General features: G+C 40.6%; 4 protein-coding genes across 6 annotated transcripts in view; 3 read left to right on the plus strand and 1 right to left on the minus strand.

Moving 5' to 3' along the window:
* Positions 1-20,836, minus strand: part of LOC124182261 (luciferin 4-monooxygenase-like) — a 42,115-nt gene that overhangs the window by 5,685 nt on the left and 15,594 nt on the right. The gene's annotated exons all lie outside the window — the stretch shown is intronic.
* LOC124182258 (venom carboxylesterase-6-like) lies at positions 3,518-6,741 on the plus strand. 2 transcript variants are annotated; one of them, XM_046569253.1, is made up of 8 exons: positions 3,518-3,860; positions 4,616-4,934; positions 5,036-5,233; positions 5,301-5,479; positions 5,567-5,735; positions 5,916-6,251; positions 6,316-6,439; positions 6,494-6,741. In XM_046569253.1, exons 1-8 carry the CDS (start codon positions 3,660-3,662, stop codon positions 6,687-6,689), a joined length of 1,722 nt encoding a protein of 573 aa, XP_046425209.1. In that variant the 5' UTR covers positions 3,518-3,659; the 3' UTR covers positions 6,690-6,741. The 2 variants fall into 2 exon arrangements, with proteins under 2 accessions (XP_046425209.1, XP_046425210.1); XM_046569254.1 differs by having other exon boundaries at positions 6,316-6,443; positions 6,494-6,632.
* On the plus strand, positions 7,787-10,946 carry LOC124182256 (venom carboxylesterase-6-like). The gene is made up of 8 exons (XM_046569250.1): positions 7,787-7,993; positions 8,086-8,392; positions 8,464-8,661; positions 8,849-9,027; positions 9,124-9,298; positions 9,385-9,720; positions 9,832-9,955; positions 10,030-10,946. Exons 1-8 carry the CDS (start codon positions 7,793-7,795, stop codon positions 10,286-10,288), a joined length of 1,779 nt encoding a protein of 592 aa, XP_046425206.1. The 5' UTR covers positions 7,787-7,792; the 3' UTR covers positions 10,289-10,946.
* On the plus strand, positions 11,084-15,269 carry LOC124182257 (venom carboxylesterase-6-like). 2 transcript variants are annotated; one of them, XM_046569252.1, is made up of 8 exons: positions 11,084-11,191; positions 11,574-12,135; positions 12,204-12,401; positions 12,471-12,649; positions 12,792-12,960; positions 13,515-13,850; positions 13,931-14,054; positions 14,943-15,269. In XM_046569252.1, exons 2-8 carry the CDS (start codon positions 11,607-11,609, stop codon positions 15,157-15,159), a joined length of 1,752 nt encoding a protein of 583 aa, XP_046425208.1. In that variant the 5' UTR covers positions 11,084-11,191; positions 11,574-11,606; the 3' UTR covers positions 15,160-15,269. The 2 variants fall into 2 exon arrangements, with proteins under 2 accessions (XP_046425208.1, XP_046425207.1); XM_046569251.1 differs by lacking the exon at positions 11,084-11,191 and adding an exon at positions 11,230-11,493.

Here is a 20,836-nt window from a genome sequence, read left to right on the forward strand (position 1 = left end):
TTAAGTACGCAGGACGACGTCGTGCCCGGAAACATGGGTCTGAAGGATCAAGTGGTCGCGATGCGCTGGGTAAAGGACAATATTCGGTACTTTGGCGGAGACCCGTCACAGATTACGATCGTAGGGCAAAGCGTCGGAGGTATCAGCGTGCAATATCACTACCTGACGAACATCACATCGGACTTATTCCAAAGTGGGTATAGCCAAGTGGTCCCAAAGTGTATCGTCATGTCATACCGTGCACACGACGAATTTATTCGTGAGCATTTCTTGTTATTCGTAGGAGGAATGTCGATAAGCGGAACCCCGCTGAATACTTGGGGCCAGACCAAAAATCCTCTACAGAAGGCCCAGAAACTTGGTGCCATTTTCAGGTGTCCGACCAACAACACCCGTAGTTTGGTCAACTGTTTGAAAGCGCAATCCGCGGAGGAAATCACGCAGACCATCACAAAGTTTGTTGTGAGTGACAAAAAATGTTTCATCTAATGATCTGTTATGGGTACAATATATGCTTAACATACGTGAAGCGGCAAATACGTACAACGAGTGTCAAACTGTTGGACCAAAATATTATTCAGCGAAACTCATTGTTTTGTTAGCTGTATTTGGCCAGCCCCCAGATTCCGTTTGGGGCAGTGGTTGAGAAAGGTTCAAGCAGTCACTTCAAGTTCATCGATCGGCCCCCCGTCGACTCACTGGCCGCCGGTCTTGTACAAAATAAACCATGGATCGCAAGTATCACGAACGAGGATGGTCTCCTGCCAACGGCTCGTGAGAATTCATTATGCATTTGTTGAGAACATGAGTACCTTTAAAAGGAACCGAACTATTTTTAGTGATAAAATTAATCATATTTCCATTATTTTCCCATTGTTTAGAATTCATTAACAATGGAATTCAGCTTGCTGACTTGGATAGAAACTGGGCAATGATCTCACCTGTCTTGATGCAGTACTATGAGACCATTCCAAAAACACAGATATCCAAAGTCACTAAGTTGATAAGAGAACATTACTTTGGTTCGAAACGGATCGATAAAACAACTGCTGCGAATCTGACTCAAATGGCAACTGATCGGCTATATGCCTACAGGACTGAGGAAAGTGCCAGGTTGCAGGCACGAGCCGTTCGGAGCCCCGTTTGGGTTTATTGCTTTTCGTACAGAGGAGCTCACAGTGTCAGCGAACTCTATACCGACAATAACAAGAACTACGGTAATATTTGTAATCGTTGAAATTGAATGTTATTTCTACGGAAAACAAAATTTCTTACGTTGTTCAGGAGCCTCGCACCTTGACGACATCACGTACGTTCTGAAATCGTGGTTCGATCCAACGACAACCGAGCGAGACCGGAAGATGCAAAAGAAGCTAATTGATCTCTGGGTATCATTTGCCAGTGATAGGTGAATGTATCTTCATCATAGACACGAATTTCATCGCGAGTCCCACCATCTCAAACCCTTTGATTTACCAAGTTGATTTTTACAGTAAGCCCGACGTGGGTGTCGAATGGTCCAAGCTGAATCCATGCAAGACGAAGTTCTCTTACCTTCAAATCGCTGGACCCAGTGACATCAATATGAACAGTAGTGCGAACTTCGGAGACAAAAGATTCTGGGAATCAATTCATTTTCAAGAAAATATGATATCACTGGATGATTTGATGGAAGTGGTGAAATGAGAAATCGAGAATTTCAGCACTCGTATACTTACCAATTATGCAATTTCTTTATTATCAATAAAGATTCGATGCCTCCAGACGCAAACCGGAAGTAATGGGAAGAGTAGATTATCACTCCCTAGAATATTGGTTTAGACACTATGAAAATTAATTATAAATTGCATATCATAACGAAAAATTCTCACTGTAGTAACTTGGAGTGTCTTTCAACAACTGTAGTCGTGAATAGATAAAACTCCTACATATGTATGCATGCCGTAGTGAAAAAAAATATATGAATAATAAGTCCCTGTTAACAGCATCAAAATTTGTAATTAGGTATTCTAAAGAGAATATTGGAAAAACTGCTTTGTGGACAGGTGGTCTTCTGTTTATTCATCTGGTACGTCTACTGAGGTGTATTCTTAACGATTCTAGCGCGCCAAATGTTCAGTTCTTACACGTTATGTCACGTCCTGCTCACGGTCGATGGAAAAATTTGAACTTCAAAAACTATGAAACTCAAACGTGAGCAAGGCTTGTACTTGCTTGATCGGAAGCCATAACTCTTCAGTCGACTAAATGTTCACAAAGTTTAACGAGTATATTGTCAACTGCATGTGACATTTAAGCTTCTTGTTTCAAAGTTTGGGTCACATTAGCTTTACAACTCTTCTATCGAACAAAATCAAAGTCACCTCCAAATGGGATTGCTAGGTGATTCTGGAGAGGAATATTTTTCAAATATCAAAGTCTTTTTACAAGTTATATCCGCGTTTGAAACTGCAACTGCAAGCGAATTTGAAGAGTTCCGAACGCCCGGAATTACTAAAACAGCACAAGCACAAGGAAATAGGAAGTCTAATAGATTTCTGAAAATATATCACAATAGCTGAGGGAAATGTGTTTCAACATGTTTCGAATACATGCTATCGAAAAATTATTCTTTAATAATGCATCGCCGCATGTTCTTGTAATATTTCAAGATGTATGTTTTTTCATTTTTATTATTACGTAATTAAATTGCTGATGCATTATTTCAAGGTGTATATTTGCCAATACAGCATATAATTAGGACCTGAATGATCTGAAAAAACATTTTCAAGTTCATTTGAGTGATATTTCTCGGGTCGACGACTGTAAAAACATTGTTCGACAAACTCTGAGGTGAATATAAGAATGACTTGTTCGACAGAATGAAAAATTCAAATTTCCTTCTAGTAAGTCACAAGTTGTAGCTGGCGCATCAAATAATAACAATATTCATGAATATTTTCACACAGCAGAATGCAGAAACAATTTCAAAGGTATCCTGGAACAACTTTGTTAAAGGTGCGATAGTTTTCGACAGTACAAGTGCGAAGCGCAAAATTGTATGGCAACAACAATATTACGCAATATACGGTGGCAGAAAATTGAGCTGACTCGACTGTTAACATTTTGTTACGGGTGTAAAATGACCGCAAAGAACTTGCGTGATAGATAAACGCTTCATAATCGAAAGATAAATCGCGAAACGTAAGGATACGGTGGCTACAAAGTTCTGATAAAAAATTATAGCGGTCTTATTCCGTCAACCACATTCCTCGTAAGTTTTTCCGTCATTCTATTAATTACCATAGAGAAATCTCCACGCAAAAGGAAGAGGTTTCCGGTTGGCAAAAATTTTTACCAATTCCATCCGTACAATTATTCTATAAAAATTACATTACGGTGTGAATAATTACAGTAAATACCTTATACTCGAAGTTGATACAGATGTGTTTTTGTTATTGTTCGTTTTTTTTATTTATATCGGTCGGCATAGTACTTACATAGAATGTATATCGGTGGTATTCAGATAGAACGCAGGTCTCGTGCCGATAGCGTCTTTTTAGACTTGTTACGCAGCGTTGAAGCAAAATTGTTACCGTTAATTTAGAATTAGCAATCGCTCATAGAGATGTTACGACTCGTATGAATCTAATTCGCGGTAATTTGAATCCGACAAAATCATGAGGTTTATTGTTGTAACGTCGTTATTGCTGGGATCCGTTCTCGTCCGGTCCGTCGAACTGAAAGAATCCTATCCTAGGATCTTCACACCGCTAGGAGGGATTGAAGGTTTATATGAGGTCTCGAACGCGGGTCGCCTCTATGCCGCCTACAAAGGCATACCCTACGCTGAACCGCCGATCGGAGATTCAAGATTCCGAGTGAGTGACTGCTGCACACTAGGGTGGTTCAATATCTAACTTTCTTTTTTATTTCAAAGTGGCGCTTGAAAAATTTAAGACAAATGCTGATAAAAAATTGCGGTAAAACCTGGAAGAAGTGGGAAAATATTTATAGGTCGCTACCAATCATTGTTAATATTTTTCATTCATTTTTACGTGTGCTCCTTACCGACTTATGAATGTAAATATCAGTTTATTTTTTTCGTATCGAGGTCTGATTAACCATAGTTGATGAAAATCAGTACCGAAAACGTAAATGGGACATTGAAGTGATACGATACTCCTATTTCGGTAACAAAGACGTTGGTTATAATAGTGAAAATATCGCCGCCGACACAGGAGCCGCTGCCGTGTCAAGAATCCCGAAGCTACCCGACCTTAGCCGAAGTTACCCGAACTTGCCCGAATCGATCCGGAAATACCCGAACCTAACCTAACCTATCCTAATTCGACTCGAAAATGGGGGTTGGCGCGCGAAGCGCGCAGGGGGGTGAATATATATATATATATATATATAAATCTGTAGGGTGTGCACATCAAGATATCAATAAAAAACATTACAATAATTGGTCAGCAGCCTCTGAATATTTTCCAACTTCCTCCAGATTTTACGACAGTTTATTTTTTTCAGTATTTGAAATAAATCATGAAAATAAAAAGTTGGCACGAGGATAAAACTTACTACATACTTTTGTACAAAATTGTAATTTACAATTCGCTGGTGGATTTCTCAGGCCCCGAAACCCATATCACCGTGGATGCGCGTCCTGAATGCGAAAGAATTCGGTTCTTCCTGCATGGGGTTCGCCCCTGCTCCGACCCCTGATCCCGAGGACAGGGTAACCGGATCGGAGGACTGCCTTTACCTCAACATTTATGCTCCGATTATGAATCGCAGCGATGGGATTACATCGTCCGCCAACTCGCTACCGATTATATTGTTCATACATGGAGGCGCGTTTCAATTCGGAACCGGAAGCCTGTACGGACCGAAATATTTGCTCGACTACGACGTTATACTCGTTACCATTAATTACAGACTGGGACCACTGGGTGAGTATCGATCTCGGAGAAGTTGTTGGATCGTGTAATCGACAGAGGCATGTGTACAGGTATGTCGACGACTTTCTTTGACTTCAGCCGAATGTTTTCAGGTTTTCTGAGTACCGAGGATGAGACGATTGCAGGAAATATGGGCTTGAAAGATCAAGTAATCGCGATGAGCTGGGTGAAGGATAATATTGTATTCTTCGGTGGTGATCCAAACAGAATAACGATTATCGGTCAGAGTGCCGGGGGTGCAAGCGTGCAATATCACTACTTATCGAAGCTAAGCGTTGGCCTCTTCCAGAGTATGCGGTCATAGAAAGTGTCCTCAAGGAATCGCTTCGATGTTTCATGCAACGATCATATTTTCAGGGGGAATGTCAATAAGCGGGACTACACTGAACTGCTGGGCCCAGACGGAAGGTTCCTTAGAGAAGGCCAAGAAACTCGCGAACATCGTCGGATGTCCGACCAATGGGGTCCAAGATATGGTGGACTGTTTGAGAACGCGACCCGCGCGTCTTATCACTCGAGCGACTGGCGATTTCATGGTAAAAGCTCGCGCGATGAACTGAAATAATGGAATACTCACTTCGTAAGAAATGAATGATAGTGTACGAATTACTCGTCAATTCCAGCCGTGGCTGGAGAATCCCGCTACTCCGTTCGGACCCGTTGTCGAAAAGGGTTGCAGCGACTTTGCGTTCATCGATCAGCCACCGGCCGAAATATTGGCTTCCGGCAAAGTACAGGACCTACCTTGGATTACAACGGTAGTAAGCGAGGAGGGCCTCTTCCCGGCGGGCGGTGAGACTTTTTCGGATCATTTGTGAGACTGCGACGTATCGTACGTGAAAATGACCGGATGTTATCTTTGTACGAACACCGTGCAACGAATTTGGTGACATCGCGAGGCCTCGTATACCTAACTAGTGGTACAATTTGCAAGTATCAGATTGGGACGAAAAGATGTTGACGTTTTTTCAGAATTCATGGCAAACGAAACTCTACTGAGAGAATTGAATGATAACTGGGATTATCTCGCGCCGTTTCTGTTGGACTTCAACTACACGATTCCCCAGATCCATCATCGCAAAGTTGCGAGGTTGATAAAAGGTCATTACCTGGGAACAAGACAAATCGATAATTCCACTGTCGAGCAAATCGTACGCATGATCGGCGACAGGCTGTTTGTCTACGACGCCGAGGAAGCTGCGAGGTTACAAGCAAGAGCCAATCGAAACCCTGTGAGATTTTATTACTTCACGTACAGAGGGGCCCATAGTATGAGCGAAGAATTCACCGGTGTCGAAGAAAACTTTGGTACGTTTTCAAACGCACCGTTAAACCATTTAACCGTGAAATCATACTGCTTGCATTTGTAAAGGAGTCAGCCACCTGGATGATCTTCCTTACGTCTTGGATGTGATTTTCGATCCAACTACAACGACACGAGATCGTGCGATGCAGAGGGTGATGCTGAATCTCTGGGTTTCGTTCGCCAGTTCGGCGTAAGTACGGATTATCCTGAAATTATAACGAAAGACTTAATCGATATTTTTCAGCACACCAGAGTTGGGCGTCGAATGGTCCACGGTTGAGCCATTTGACGAAGAATTGCGTTACCTTCGCATCGCATCGCCGGATGAAATTCGTATGGACGGCAACGCGAACTTTGGAGATAAACATTTTTGGCTCTCTATCCCTTTTCGGGAAAATATCCCGATAACCGTGACTGGAACCCGAATACGAAGTAATTGAAGTGTAAAATTTGTACAATGAATTGAAATATAAATAGACCATTTAATGTTCACTTGAATATATTCCGAACCCTTTTCCAAGTTCCAGGAAAACTTATTTATTGATTCAGTATGCATGCCTGCGTCAGTAATTTATGGTAAAAAACATAGGAATGACACTTTATGAAAGGAAGAGGATGTTTATAAAATATGCTTACTACATTAGAATATATTTAGAATTTTGTGGACGTAACTTATCTAACCGAGCGACTTGGTTCCGCTAGTACCGCATGATTGCGGTCACTTTGATAGATACCGGGAACTGACTTCAAGAAGCCGGTAAAATAATTTTAAATGCAAAAAGCATAGCCGAAAATTCTTATATTCACCTTGAACGGTGCGAGAACTGTTCTTGACGGTCCATTTTATTTTTTTATACCTTGTGAACAAGAATCTTGGCACGGAAATCCGTAAACCGAAATTTCCAAATTTAGCTTGCTATATTAGCGAATTCAATGCGCACCAAATAGCGTTTAATTTGGGGCCTTTCGATTTAAATACATATATATATATATATATATATATATATAACTGCGAAACTCGAGTATCTTTGGGGGAATTTTCGAAAATGCGTATGAGTGGTTATCTTTTTACGTCATATCTTTACAACGAACGTACTATTTTAATCGTAGCTGTTAAAAATTGCTTCATCGGTTATTTAGTTATGTATATATATATATGTATATATATATGAAAATTGCTTCATCGGTTATTTAGTTATGTATATATATATATGTATATATATATGTATATATATATATATATATATATATACATAACTAAATAACCGATGAAGCAATTTTTAACAGCTACGATTAAAATAGTACGTTCGTTGTAAAGATATGACGTAAAAAGATAACCACTCATACGCATTTTCGAAAATTCCCCCAAAGATACTCGAGTTTCGCAGTAGTAAAGTCCGGCGTGATAGGGTAATGCTAGATTTATAGTAGAAATGTGATTCGTCAAATTTAAGCCGGACGTTGCGAATAGTATAAATAGTAGAGTATAATCGCACAGCGATGTATTCAGTGAGAAACGGTGTACTATAGCACAAAGAACACGATGAAGTTCGCCGTTGCTACGATGCTGCTACTCGGATCTGTTCTTCTCCTCACCAAAGCACATACGCGAACAAGTCCATCAGTCGTCACGCCGCTGGGACTGATCATAGGACGCTACAACTTCTCGAATGGAAACCGTTTGTACGCGGCGTACGAAGGTGTGCCTTACGCCGAGCCGCCGATAGGAAACTTGAGGTTCAAGGTGAGCGTCTCTCCGAAGCCGCAGTAATAAATAATTTTCACCATCGGCACAATACGCATGATTCCGTGATCCAAATTGCAACAATTTCCCAGGTCGCGAGACCCGTCTCACCTTGGGGAGAAGCTTTGATAGCGGATCGATTCGGTTCAATTTGCCTGCAATACAATCATGCGAAAAAATTGATGGGTTGGGCCGGACTGAACCAATCGGAGGATTGTCAGTACCTCAACATCTACACCCCGGTTACGAAATTCGCAAACGTAAGCAAACCGCTACCCGTGATATTCTTCATTCCCGGAGGCGCGTTTAGATCGGGAAGCGGAGGCATGTACGGACCCCAATATTTGCTCGACAGAGACGTCCTGCTCGTCACGTTTAATCACAGACTGGGACCATTGGGTAAGTTCCGACTAGCGTCAAGTTTCTCCTATAAAGTTTCAGAATCCCAACGAGTTGTCACGTATGTTCAGGATTTCTAAGTACGGAGGACGACACGGTGCCAGGGAACCTCGGACTCAAGGATCAAGTAGTCGCGCTTAAATGGGTCCAGGATTACATAAAGTACTTCGGGGGGGATCGAAACAGCGTGACAATCGTCGGGCACAGCTCAGGGGGTGTCAGCGTGCAGTATCACTACCTGACGAACGTCACCAAAGGCTTGTTTCACAGTGAGTAATTTAAGGTGGTCATTTTCGAATTTCGATAGCTCAAGCCCCAACATCAGGTTAAAAACCTTACGGACCACCCCAATGATTATATGTATAACTGACCCAACGTGTTGACGTTGCGAAAATTCAATCCCTGCCATTCTCTTCCGAGACTGTTCAAAACCTTCAAACACTTCTTCGCTCGTAGGAGGAATCTCGATGAGCGGTACCGCTTTGAACAGCTGGGCTCAGATCGAAGGGTCTCTTGAAAAGGCCAAGAAGGTAGCTACAATATTAAAATGTAACGACACCGACGTCAAAGAAATGGTGGAATGTCTGAGGACGCGAAACGCAACAGACATCGTGCAGGCGACCAGCGCATTTCTAGTAAGTAGGTGACAGCGATCGATTCGCGATCGTTCGAACAATTTTCGGCAGGACTTTTCGCTGCAGAATAATAATGCAACGTCTATTCGATTTTAGGGATGGATGGACAACCCCTTCGTCCCTTTTGGTCCGGTTGTTGAGAAGGGAGTTGCGAAGGACGAATTTACTTTTATCGATCGCCCGCCCATCGAATCACTCAAATCCAAGAAAGTTCAGGATCTACCTTGGATCACGAGCGTCGTTAGCGAAGATGGCATCTTTCCGATCTCCCGTGAGTCACGTATTCCTCATAATTATAAGATTTAAAGAAAAGTTCTCACCGTTAATAACAATTCTCGATTGTGTGTGTATTTTCAGTACTCACGGCAAACGAAACGGTTCTAAATGATCTCAATAATAATTGGGTAAAGTACGCACCTCTTGCGCTCGATTTCAATTACACCGTTCCGGCTGACCTGCGGGCCTTGGTAGCAAATTGCATAAAGAAATATTATTTCAAAGATGAGGATATCGGGATTTCAACACTCCGCAGGATCATCAAAATGCGCAGTGATCGTTTGTACTTCTACCACGCCGAAGAAGCAGCGAGATTACAAGCAGAAGCCACCGAAAGTCCCGTTCTGTTTTACTACTTCTCGTATAGAGGAGAACAGAGTATAACCGAGGCTCTTACCGGCAGCCAAACGAACTTTGGTAAGTTTTCATCGAGCGGTATAAAGAGCATTTTCCTTGTTACATAAAATTTGGAAATATTGCCGCCGAATCAAGAGCATTGTTAACAAATTTCATTCCCTTATTCCGAAGGAGTCAGCCATCTGGATGACTTAAGATACTTAGTGCACCCGTCTTTCGACGCAACAATAACGCTGGATGATCGAAACATGCAAAAGAAGCTGATCAATTTTTGGGTGTCTTTTGCAACTAACGGGTAAGTACGATGGTGCCTCACTCATTCCACTGGCTATCGAAACTGTATTAATAGCGTGTTATATTATTCTTTAGCACCCCCGAAGTAGGAGTGGATTGGAAGAGAGTGAAAAAGAACACGACGACGCTCCGTTATCTTCACATCGCAGAACCTAATGATCTTCACGTAACCGAAAGCGAAGATTTTGGTAATAAGAACTTTTGGCAGTGGCTTGGTTTTCAGGAGAATCATGATTCTAAGCAACGCGTCTCTCAGGACCAGTATTGGAAGTATCTTTCACAAGGCCGAACTGGAAAAGAATATGCAGATGATCTTGAGAACAACAAAATATAAGCATTATACATCTATCGGAAATTTTTTACTAACAATACGATCTATTTATAGTTGTCATCACATTTTTTGTGAGAATTTGAAAATAGTATGTAAACGAGTATTTATAGTATGCATTTAACATGTGTAAATTATTGATGAGTGTTATTCCATGTTTACTGATGTTTTAAGTAATTTACGAATACAAATATATAGATATGAGAACCATGAAAGTTTCCTCAATATTCTAACTGATTAGTACATAACAGAATAGTCGATAGACTAATCAATTTTCATTGCATAAGTATAATTGCAAAAACAAGATTAGTGTCAATAAGTAACGTACTGCAAACTGCAATTTAGAAACTCAAAGGAATAGGCTTGTATGTATATTTATGCATTCATTTCAATTGTCGATGGAACAATAAAGTGTTTCGTACAATCCAGTGTTAAATATTTTGCCAAAATCCTCAAACGCGTGTATGAGTTCGGAATTGAATGAATATCACTTGAGAGCTATTCATTGACCTTACGGTGCTTGCAGATCTTATTGTTAGTGCGTTGCGATAGACATGATTGTCGTTATGACCCTCCTCTTGTACGAGCGACCTCGTCGATTCGAAAAACATGTGATTATAGAAAGAAAATTAATTTTATCAAACTCATGGTAACGTTCCGATTAGTCGATCACAATAATTTTCTGATACACAAGGTCAACTTGATTAGGAACTCGGATAAGTTATCACTAAAACTGTCGACATTATCCTGTGTCTTTTAACATTTGCAGAAATATATGTATATAAGGCGAAGCAAAAAATTCGTGGTTTAGTATGAGGTACCCTAGACAGATATCAGTATTCTTGACGTATTGTTTCATGCTGCTCGATCAATTTCGAAAAAGACAAATCTTCAGTCAATTTGGTAGCGGTAAGACATTACTTACGATATCCGTTATGAAAATAAGCTATTAAAAATAACGGAAGTACGAGAAGGAAAACAATCGAGTTTTAAATAATTCACTTATACAGTACATCGTATGAACATTCTTTTGAACCGGATACTCAATAATAAACTCGCGATACGCAACGTTGCAAAAATTATGTAACGTACTATAAACAAGCAAGGAAAACATTTTCAGCTTTGTTCAAGTGATATTACCTGAACTGGAGTTGTGCTGCATTGGGATGTCAACGGTGACTATGAGTCACGTAAATGTACAACTTAACAACGTCCGTGAAAATCGTCCGTTTTTCTTTTAATTTTTCGTTATCTGTCAGAATTAATATCAGATTCTCACACTCGATTACAGTTCTGTTAGTGTGTGAAAGTGCAGCATTCTACAATGAAACTTTCTACTCTTACAACCTTCTTCATGGGATGTGGTCTCTGTCTTCCTACAAAATCGGATCAATCGTCACCGAGGGTAGAGACACCCCTGGGAATCATCGAAGGTTTTTACAACACCTCGAGTACCGGTAAAATATACGAAGCTTACCAAGGTATACCCTACGCCACACCGCCGATCGGAGAATTGAGATTCGAACTTCCAATACCGATTTCTCCGTGGTCCGGAGTTCTTACGGCCAAGAAATTTGGCTCGTCGTGTATCCAATACGGCGCTGTGGCATCCGTGCAGAGCACTGGTAGCGGTGTAAACGATTCCGAGGATTGCCTTTACTTGAACATTTACACACCAGCTATGTCGAGGCGGCAGAATAAAAGTTTCAGAAGACCGAAAAATTCTCTACCCGTTATATTCTACATTCACGGTGGTGCTTTCAGAGCTGGAAGCGGGATGTATTACGGGCCAAAGTACTTGCTCAACGAGGACGTGATTCTCGTCACTTTGAATTACAGACTTGGACCACTCGGTGGGATCATCAATTTTATTAGAAATTTAATTTATCGGTATGTGACACTTAGGACGATGAAATTGCAGGTTTTCTAAGCACGGAGGACGACACGGTGCCAGGAAATATGGGACTCAAGGATCAAGTAATCGCGTTGCGCTGGATCCAAAACAACATCGAATCTTTCGGTGGTGATCCAAAGCAGGTTACGATCGTTGGTCAGAGCGCCGGTGGCGCAGCCGTGCAATATCACTTCTTGACCAACATCACAAAGGGTCTGTTTCGAGGTGAGTTATCACAAATATACTTGCAAGATAAGACGCACTCGATTCTTTTACACGCGAAAATTCCCTCAGGCGGAATGTCGATAAGTGGAACCGCGTTGAACTGTTGGACCCAAGCAGAAGCTTCTTTGTTTAAAGCGAAAAAGCTTTCCGCAAGTCTCGGATGTCCGTGCGACGATGTCAAAAGCATGATTGAGTGCTTGAAAACACGAGACGCTCATAAGATCGCGCAGGCAGCTGGAATGTTCTCGGTAAGTGGGACCAGTGAGGTTTGATCCTGAGAAATTTATCGAAATATAACACGAGTCGGCGAATTTTATCATCTGAAGCGATAAGCGTTGCTTAGATTGTTATTGTAGGAATTGCGTTAAATGACGAAATATGCAATTTTAGCCCTGGTTGTACAATCCGATATCCCCGTTCGGGCCGGTAGTTGAGAAGGGAGGTGGCCAGTTCACGATGATTGATCGGCCACCAATTGATTCGATAATTTCTGGCAGAGTTCATGATCTACCCTGGATGACGAGCATCGTGAGTGAGGACGGGCTTTTCCCGGCTGCCGGTATGAATTTCAAATTTCTTCCCCGTCTGTGTAGCGTATTCAAAAATTACAACTAGAAGTGGTGATCGGAAAACTAGGGTTTCTGATCGAGATGAAAGTATCGAGAAATCGCGTCTTGATGTATATAACTGTAATTTAAAGGTTGTTTTTATGTAGAGACTTCAGGTACCTACTATTCGTTTAATTGAAAGACTTCATGTGAATAAGATTTTTACTTACTTGAGAAAGGGAGCTAAAAGATACATATTCAAAGTACTTACTTTTTAATAATAAGACAAGTTGACAGTTTTACGAAAAAATCTTCAAAGTTTGATGTAGTTAGTTTCGTTAGAAAAATGTGTAAGTAATTAAAATTGCAGTTTATCACAAGACTGAATGAATAATAAATGGCGATGATTAATGATGAGTTTAATTTTACCTTGCATTTTGTGAACAATGTTACGATTTTTTTTTTTTATGTGACTCAGAAGTTTCTCGAAAATCCGAGAATTCTCGAGTCCCTTAAGTGTTAGTAACTGCATTTAACTCTAATAAAAAATCTATCCCCTCCGTAGAATTTGTAGCAAATACGACACGTCTGGCGGACTTGAACCAAAATTGGACGGCCATAGGACCCGAATTGCTCGACTACTTGTTTACGATACCGGAAACCGAGCAGCCGAAGGTATCTGGTAGGGTAAGGTATCACTACTTGGAAAATCGTCCTATCGACAGCTCGACGGTAAAGCAAATGATCCGGATGGTGACCGATCGGTTGTTCGGCTACGGTGCCGAGAAGGCGGCGAGACTTCAGGCGCGAGTAATGAAAAACCCGGTACTCTTTTACTATTTCTCATACAGAGGGGCCCACAGCTTTAGCGAATACTTGAGCGGCAGTAAACAAAACTTTGGTAAATTTGTTTGAAAGTCCATGTCATTTAATCCCGTACAATTCTACAAACGCATGCACAAACTCGGTTTCCAATTTTAGGCGTAAGTCACATCGACGACATTGCTTACGTATTGGATTCGTATTTCGATCCAACTACGACACAACGCGATCGGGAAATGCAGAAGAGGATGATTGGTATCTGGATATCGTTTGCAACAGGCGGGTAAGTGGATTTCCGAGATTATTTTTATTAGTTCATATCCCGAAGATAGTTATTATTAATTTATGAAATATAACATTATAATTGACTATTTTCAGATCACGTTCCGTTAGGGTATGAATACACGGTCCAGGATTATTGACCTCGCGGATTATGACAGGCATGAAGATGGAAACGAGCTACATCAGCGCCTACAGATAGGCAATCGATTGTTTAAATTTCTCTTCTTACAATTAGATGGTGAATTGTAACTGAAGTCGCCTATATGCAGGCGCCGGAACGGCTTGTTTCCATCTTCAGCCACGCGTGAGACTTGGGAATCGATCAAACTGAAATTAGGCTGGCTATATTGTTCAATTTACGTAGGGCTTTTCGTTCAATCGAGAGTTAATTAATAGCGATATAATAAATCGGAAGGAACAGAGGCCTAGAGAAAGTTAAATCTGTGCGTACGCTTTGTATTAAAATGTGAACATATTACGCGTAACGCGGTTATAGAGTAGAGAATTTTCATAGCATGTCTGATGTCGGTAAAAATCGGTGTATATGAATCGAAAACAATCGTTTGATGGAAGCTAATGAAAATTGCCAAATAGTCGTCCGTTCATTTTTTTTTCACCATCTTATTGCACTAATATGCCAACTTTTCTAGAATTCAGAAAGCCTATTTCGACATGACAGATTTCTATAATCCCGAATCAAACGAATGGCCGCATATCATTGTAAATGATAAAAGGAACTTAGATATTTATACCGATTACTTTGCTTTTTTATTATTTAGTAATTGTCATCGTTATCTTCATCATTTTCTACATTGCAATAATCACGCTGCGATAATGTCGCGGTTGCGCGTCTGTATAATTATGTGTGTTTTTTGTTCAATCTAATTAGTAAGATGCTGAAGACTGGTATCGTGTGGCCCAGGACGAGCCGATCAACATTCAAGGACTTTCGGTATTTGCATATCGCGGGACCGAGACTGAGAGAAATAAATACAAATAGGAACTGGAATTTTGGTGATAAGAAATTTTGGAACAGTCTCGGATTTCGAGAAAACATCGTAGATCCATGCTACGACGATGAAGAGACACTTTTCGAATATATGTAACTCTGAACTGCTACACTGAATGGTTGGTTAAGTGTACAGTACGCATCGTCGACTGATAATCCAACCTGGTCCAGAAATAAAACTGGTATAATAAATATTATGACTTTGAAGACTGAAAAAATTATTTCAATCGCTAAACCCGGAAGAAGCGTTTAAATTATGATAAGTCGTGATGTTCGTGGCAGAAAAAACGATCAAAGCGAATTACACTTTTTACCGTATAATGGAATTGTGGACTGATTGTGAGGTTTGTTATGAATTTTGACTTATTGATTATAAGTCAAATGTAAAAGAAAGGGAAATAAATAGACAATTACGAGAAATAGTTGTTGGCGATCAAGGAGAAAATTATGCATTTATTTGGGTCATTTTGGTTTAAAAAGTCAATTTTAATTTAATAGCACAGAATACCCAATTTATAGGCCCTGCACGTCGTAACCCAACAAACTTGGTTTGATAGTTTAAAAAATATAAGTTGACGGCACAGGTGCAAAAGTTAAAAGATGTAAGAGACAATAGTCGAGTAAGAATAAAACAAAATAGTAACAATAACATAAAAACGGACGGTAAAAGTGTATATAGATAAAATCGAGCGGAACAATTATTCGAAGAATTTGAAGGGAGAGTGATTGATGTGTCGTATTTATAATTTTAGAATGGTGTGACTTTCTTTATCGTTTCAGTTCGTCGTTATTTATTGAATTTGTTACCTGATCAGGATTTGAGTTAATTTCACACACTTTACGACTTCCTGACACCTCCATACACAACTCTCTCCTTCTAAAGTCGTAGGCCTACTAATTTGCCGATCTGCTGATCCGCTGATCCGTCCGAACTTCGGCTCTTACTTTCGTCTATCAAAATATATACATCGTCACAGGTTGTTACCTGAGATTATTGGCACGGCGTTCCAGAAAATCGTGCATTTGGACAGGTAGTCTTCTGTTTATTCATTTGGTACGTATTAATTGCTAGGTGATTCTGGAGAGGAATATTTTTCAAATATCAAAGTCTTCTTACAAGTTATAGCCGCGTTTGAAACTGCAACTGCAAGCGAATTTCAAGAGTTCCGAGCGCCCGGAATTACTAAAACAGCACAAGCACAAGGAAATAGGAAGTCTAATAGATTTCTGAAAATATATCACAATAGCTGAGGGAAATGTGTTTCAACATGTTTCGAATACAAGCTATCGAAAAATTATTCTTTAATAATGCATCGCCGCATATACTTGTAATATTTCAAGATGTATAGTTTTTCATTTTTATTATTACGTAATTAAATTGCTGATGCATTATTTCAAGGTGTATATTTGCCAATACAGCATATAATTAAGACCTGAATGATCTGAAAAAACATTTTCAAGTTCATTTGAGTGATATTTCTCGGGTCGACGAGTGTAAAAACATTGTTCGACAAACTCTGAAGTGAATATAAGAATGACTTGTTCGACAGAATGAAGAATTCAAATTTCCTTCTAGTAAGTCACAAGTTGTAGCTGGCGCATCAAATAATAACAATATTCATGAATATTTTCACACAGCAGAATGCAGAAACAATTTCAAAGGTATCCTGGAACAACTTTGTTAAAGGTGCGATAGTTTTCGACAGTACAAGTGCGAAGCGCAAAATTGTATGGCAACAACAATATTACGCAATAGACGGTGGCAGAAAATTGAGCTGACTCGACTGTTAACATTTTGTTACGGGTGTAAAATGACCGCAAAGAACTTACGCAGTGCCGGCGTTAGGGGGGGGCGCGATGGGGCGACGGCCCAGGGCGCCAAATTTTGGGGGGCGATTGGTGGAGGTGGGATACTTCCCCCACCCCCCACCCCCCACGAAACTGGAACGCGTGGTGGATGGTGGGCATTGCTAAATGTTCGAGAGTGGGGCGCGAGGCACGTTCACATTGGTTCAGAAAAAAATTAACTCTCAATTTTGATTTCCTTAAGTGGGCGCCAAAATATTCTTGCCCAGGGTGTCAGTCCCTCTAACGCCGGCACTGAACTTACGTGATGGATAAACGCTTCATAATCGAAAGATAAATCGCGAAACGTAAGGATACGGTGGCTACAAAGTTCTGATAAAAAATTATAGCGGTCTTATTCCGTCAACCACATGCCTCGTAGGTTTCTCCGTCATTCTATAAATTACCACGGAGAAATCTCCACGCAAAAGGAAGAGGTTTCCGGTTGGCAAAAATTTTTACCAATTCCATCCGTACAATTATTCTATAAAAATTATATTACGGTGTGAATAATTACAGTAAATACCTTATACTCGAAGTTGATACAGATGTGTTTTTGTTATTGTTCGTTTTTTTTTATTTATATCGGTCGGCATAGTACTTACATAGAATGTATATCGGTGGTATTCAGATAGAACGCAGGTCTCGTGCCGATAGCGTCTTTTTAGACTTGTTACGCAGCGTTGAAGCAAAATTGTTACCGTTAATTTAGAATTAGCAATCGCTCATAGAGATGTTACGACTCGTATGAATCTAATCCGCGGTAATTTGAATCCGACAAAATCATGAGGTTTATTGTTGTAACGTCGTTATTGCTGGGATCCGTTCTCGTCCGGTCCGTCGAACTGAAAGAATCCTATCCTAGGATCTTCACACCGCTAGGAGGGATTGAAGGTTTATATGAGGTCTCGAACGCGGGTCGCCTCTATGCCGCCTACAAAGGCATACCCTACGCTGAACCGCCGATCGGAGATTCAAGATTCCGAGTGAGTGACTGCTGCACACTAGGGTGGTTCAATATCTAACTTCCTTTTTTATTTCAAAGTGCCGCTTGAAAAATTTAAGATAAATGCTGATAAAAAATTGCGGTAAAACCTGGAAGAAGTGGGAAAATATTTATAGGTCGCTACCAATCATTGTCAATATTTTTCATTCATTTTTACGTGTGCTCCTCACCGACTTATGGATGTAAATATCAGTTTATTTTTTTCGTATCGAGGTCTGATTAAACATAGTTGATGAAAATCAGTACCGAAAACGTAAATGGGATATTGAAGTGATACGATACTCCTATTTCGGTAACAAAGACGTTGGCTATAATAGTGAAAATATCGCCGCCGACACCGGAGCCGCTGCCGTGTCAAGAATCCCGAAGCTACCCGACCTTAGCCGAAGTTACCCGAACTTGCCCGAATCGGTCCGGAAATACCCGAACCTAACCTAACCTATCCTAATTCGACTCGAAAATGGGGGTTGGCGCGCGAAGCGCGCAGGGGGGTGAATATATATATATGTCGGAGTATCACAAATCTCGTTAAATAATTCCACTTTATAATGTATGAAGTGAATAAAAGGATATTTCTTTGAATATGAAACTATACTAAATGAGCGTCAAGCGTAATTAGCAAGCTAAGAGTATAGCTGAATGACGGAATCTTAGCAACAGACAAATGGTTTGTTTATAACAACGCTTGGACAAAATCGACAGTTGCGGGTTAGCTAGAGAGCATACCAGACGTGTCGGGATCGTCACGCTAAATATGAATAGTCAACGCCCAAATGAACGCTTTATATCCTCTCCGCCTTTCCGAGGCTTTACGCCGACATATATATAAATCTGTAGGGTGTGCACATCAAGATATCAATAAAAAACGTTACAATAATTGGTCAGCAGCCTCTGAATATTTTCCTACTTCTTCCAGATTTTACGACAGTTTATTTTTTTCAGTATTTGAAATAAATCATGGAAATAAAAAGTTGACACGAGGATAAAACTTACTACATACTTTTGTACAAAATTGTAATTTACAATTCGCTGGTGGATTTCACAGGCCCCGAAACCCATATCACCGTGGATGCGCGTCCTGAATGCGAAAGAATTCGGTTCTTCCTGCATGGGGTTCGCCCCTGCTCCGACCCCTGATCCCGAGGACAGGGTAACCGGATCGGAGGACTGCCTTTACCTCAACATTTATGCTCCGATTATGAATCGCAGCGATGGGATTACATCGTCCGCCAACCCGCTACCGATTATATTGTTCATACATGGAGGCGCGTTTCAATTCGGAACCGGAAGCCTGTACGGACCGAAATATTTGCTCGACTACGACGTTATACTCGTTACCATTAATTACAGACTGGGACCACTGGGTGAGTATCGATCTCGGAGAAGTTGTTGGATCGTGTAATCGACAGAGGTATGTGTACAGGTATGTCGACGACTTTCTTTGACTTCAGCCAAATGTTTTCAGGTTTTCTGAGTACCGAGGATGAGACGATTGCAGGAAATGTGGCTTGAAAGATCAAGTAATCGCGATGAGCTGGGTGAAGGATAATATTGTATTCTTCGGTGGTGATCCAAACAGAATAACGATTATCGGTCAGAGTGCCGGGGGTGCAAGCGTGCAATATCACTACTTATCGAAGCTAAGCGTTGGCCTCTTGCAGAGTATGCGGTCATAGAAAGTGTCTTCAAGGAATCGCTTCGATCGCCGGATGAAATTCGTATGGACGACAACGCGAACTTTGGAGATAAACATTTATGGCTCTCCATCCCTTTTCGGGAAAATATCCCGATAACCGTGACTGGAACCCGAATACGAAGTAATTGAAGTGTAAAATTTGTACAATGAATTGAAATATAAATAGACCATTTAATGTTCACTTAAGTATATTCCGAACCCTTTTCCAAGTTCCAGGAAAACTTATTTATTGATTCAGTATGCATGCCTGCGTCAGTAATTTATGGTAAAAAAATAGGAATGACACTTGATGAAAGGAAGAGGATGTTTATAAAATATGCTTAAAACATTAGAATATATTTAGAATTTTGTGGACGTAACTTATCTAACCGAGCGACTTGGTTCCGCTAGTACCGCATGATTGCGGTCACTTTGATAGATACCGGGAACTGACTTCAAGAAGCCGGTAAAATAATTTTAAATGCAAAAAGCATAGCCGAAAATTCTTCTATTCACCTTGAACGGTGCGAGAACTGTTCTTGACGGTCCATTTTATTTTTTTATACCTTGTGAACAAGAATCTTGGCACGGAAATCCGTGAACCGAAATTTCCAAATTTAGCTTGCTATATTAGCGAATTCAATGCGCACCAAATAGCGTTTAATTTGGGGCCTTTCGATTTAAATACACACACATATATATATATATATATATATATATATATATATATATATATATATATATATATATAACTGAATAACCGATGAAGCAATTTTTAACAGCTACGATTAAAATAGTACGTTCGTTGTAAAGATGTGACGTAAAAAGATAACAACTCGTACGCATTCTCGAAACTTTTACCAAAAATACTCGACTTTCGCAATAGTAAAATCCGGCGTGATAAGGAAATGCTTAATTTTTACGAAAAATGTGATTCGTGAAATTTGAGCCGGACGCTGCGAATCGTATATATAGCACAGTATAATGGCAAAGCAATGTATTCAGTGAGAAACGGTGTACTATAGCACAAAGAACACGATGAAGTTCGCCGTTGCTACGACGCTGCTACTCGGATTTGTTCTCCTCCTCGCCAAAGCACATACGCGAACAAGTCCAAGAGTCGTCACGCCGCTGGGACTGATCATAGGACGCTACGACTTCTTGAATGGAAACCGTTTGTACGCGGCGTACGAAGGTGTGCCTTACGCCGAGTCGCCGATAGGAAACTTGAGGTTCAAGGTGAGTTTC

Source organism: Neodiprion fabricii, chromosome 5 (assembly GCF_021155785.1).
Source record: "Neodiprion fabricii isolate iyNeoFabr1 chromosome 5, iyNeoFabr1.1, whole genome shotgun sequence".
Classification (NCBI taxonomy): domain Eukaryota; kingdom Metazoa; phylum Arthropoda; class Insecta; order Hymenoptera; family Diprionidae; genus Neodiprion; species Neodiprion fabricii.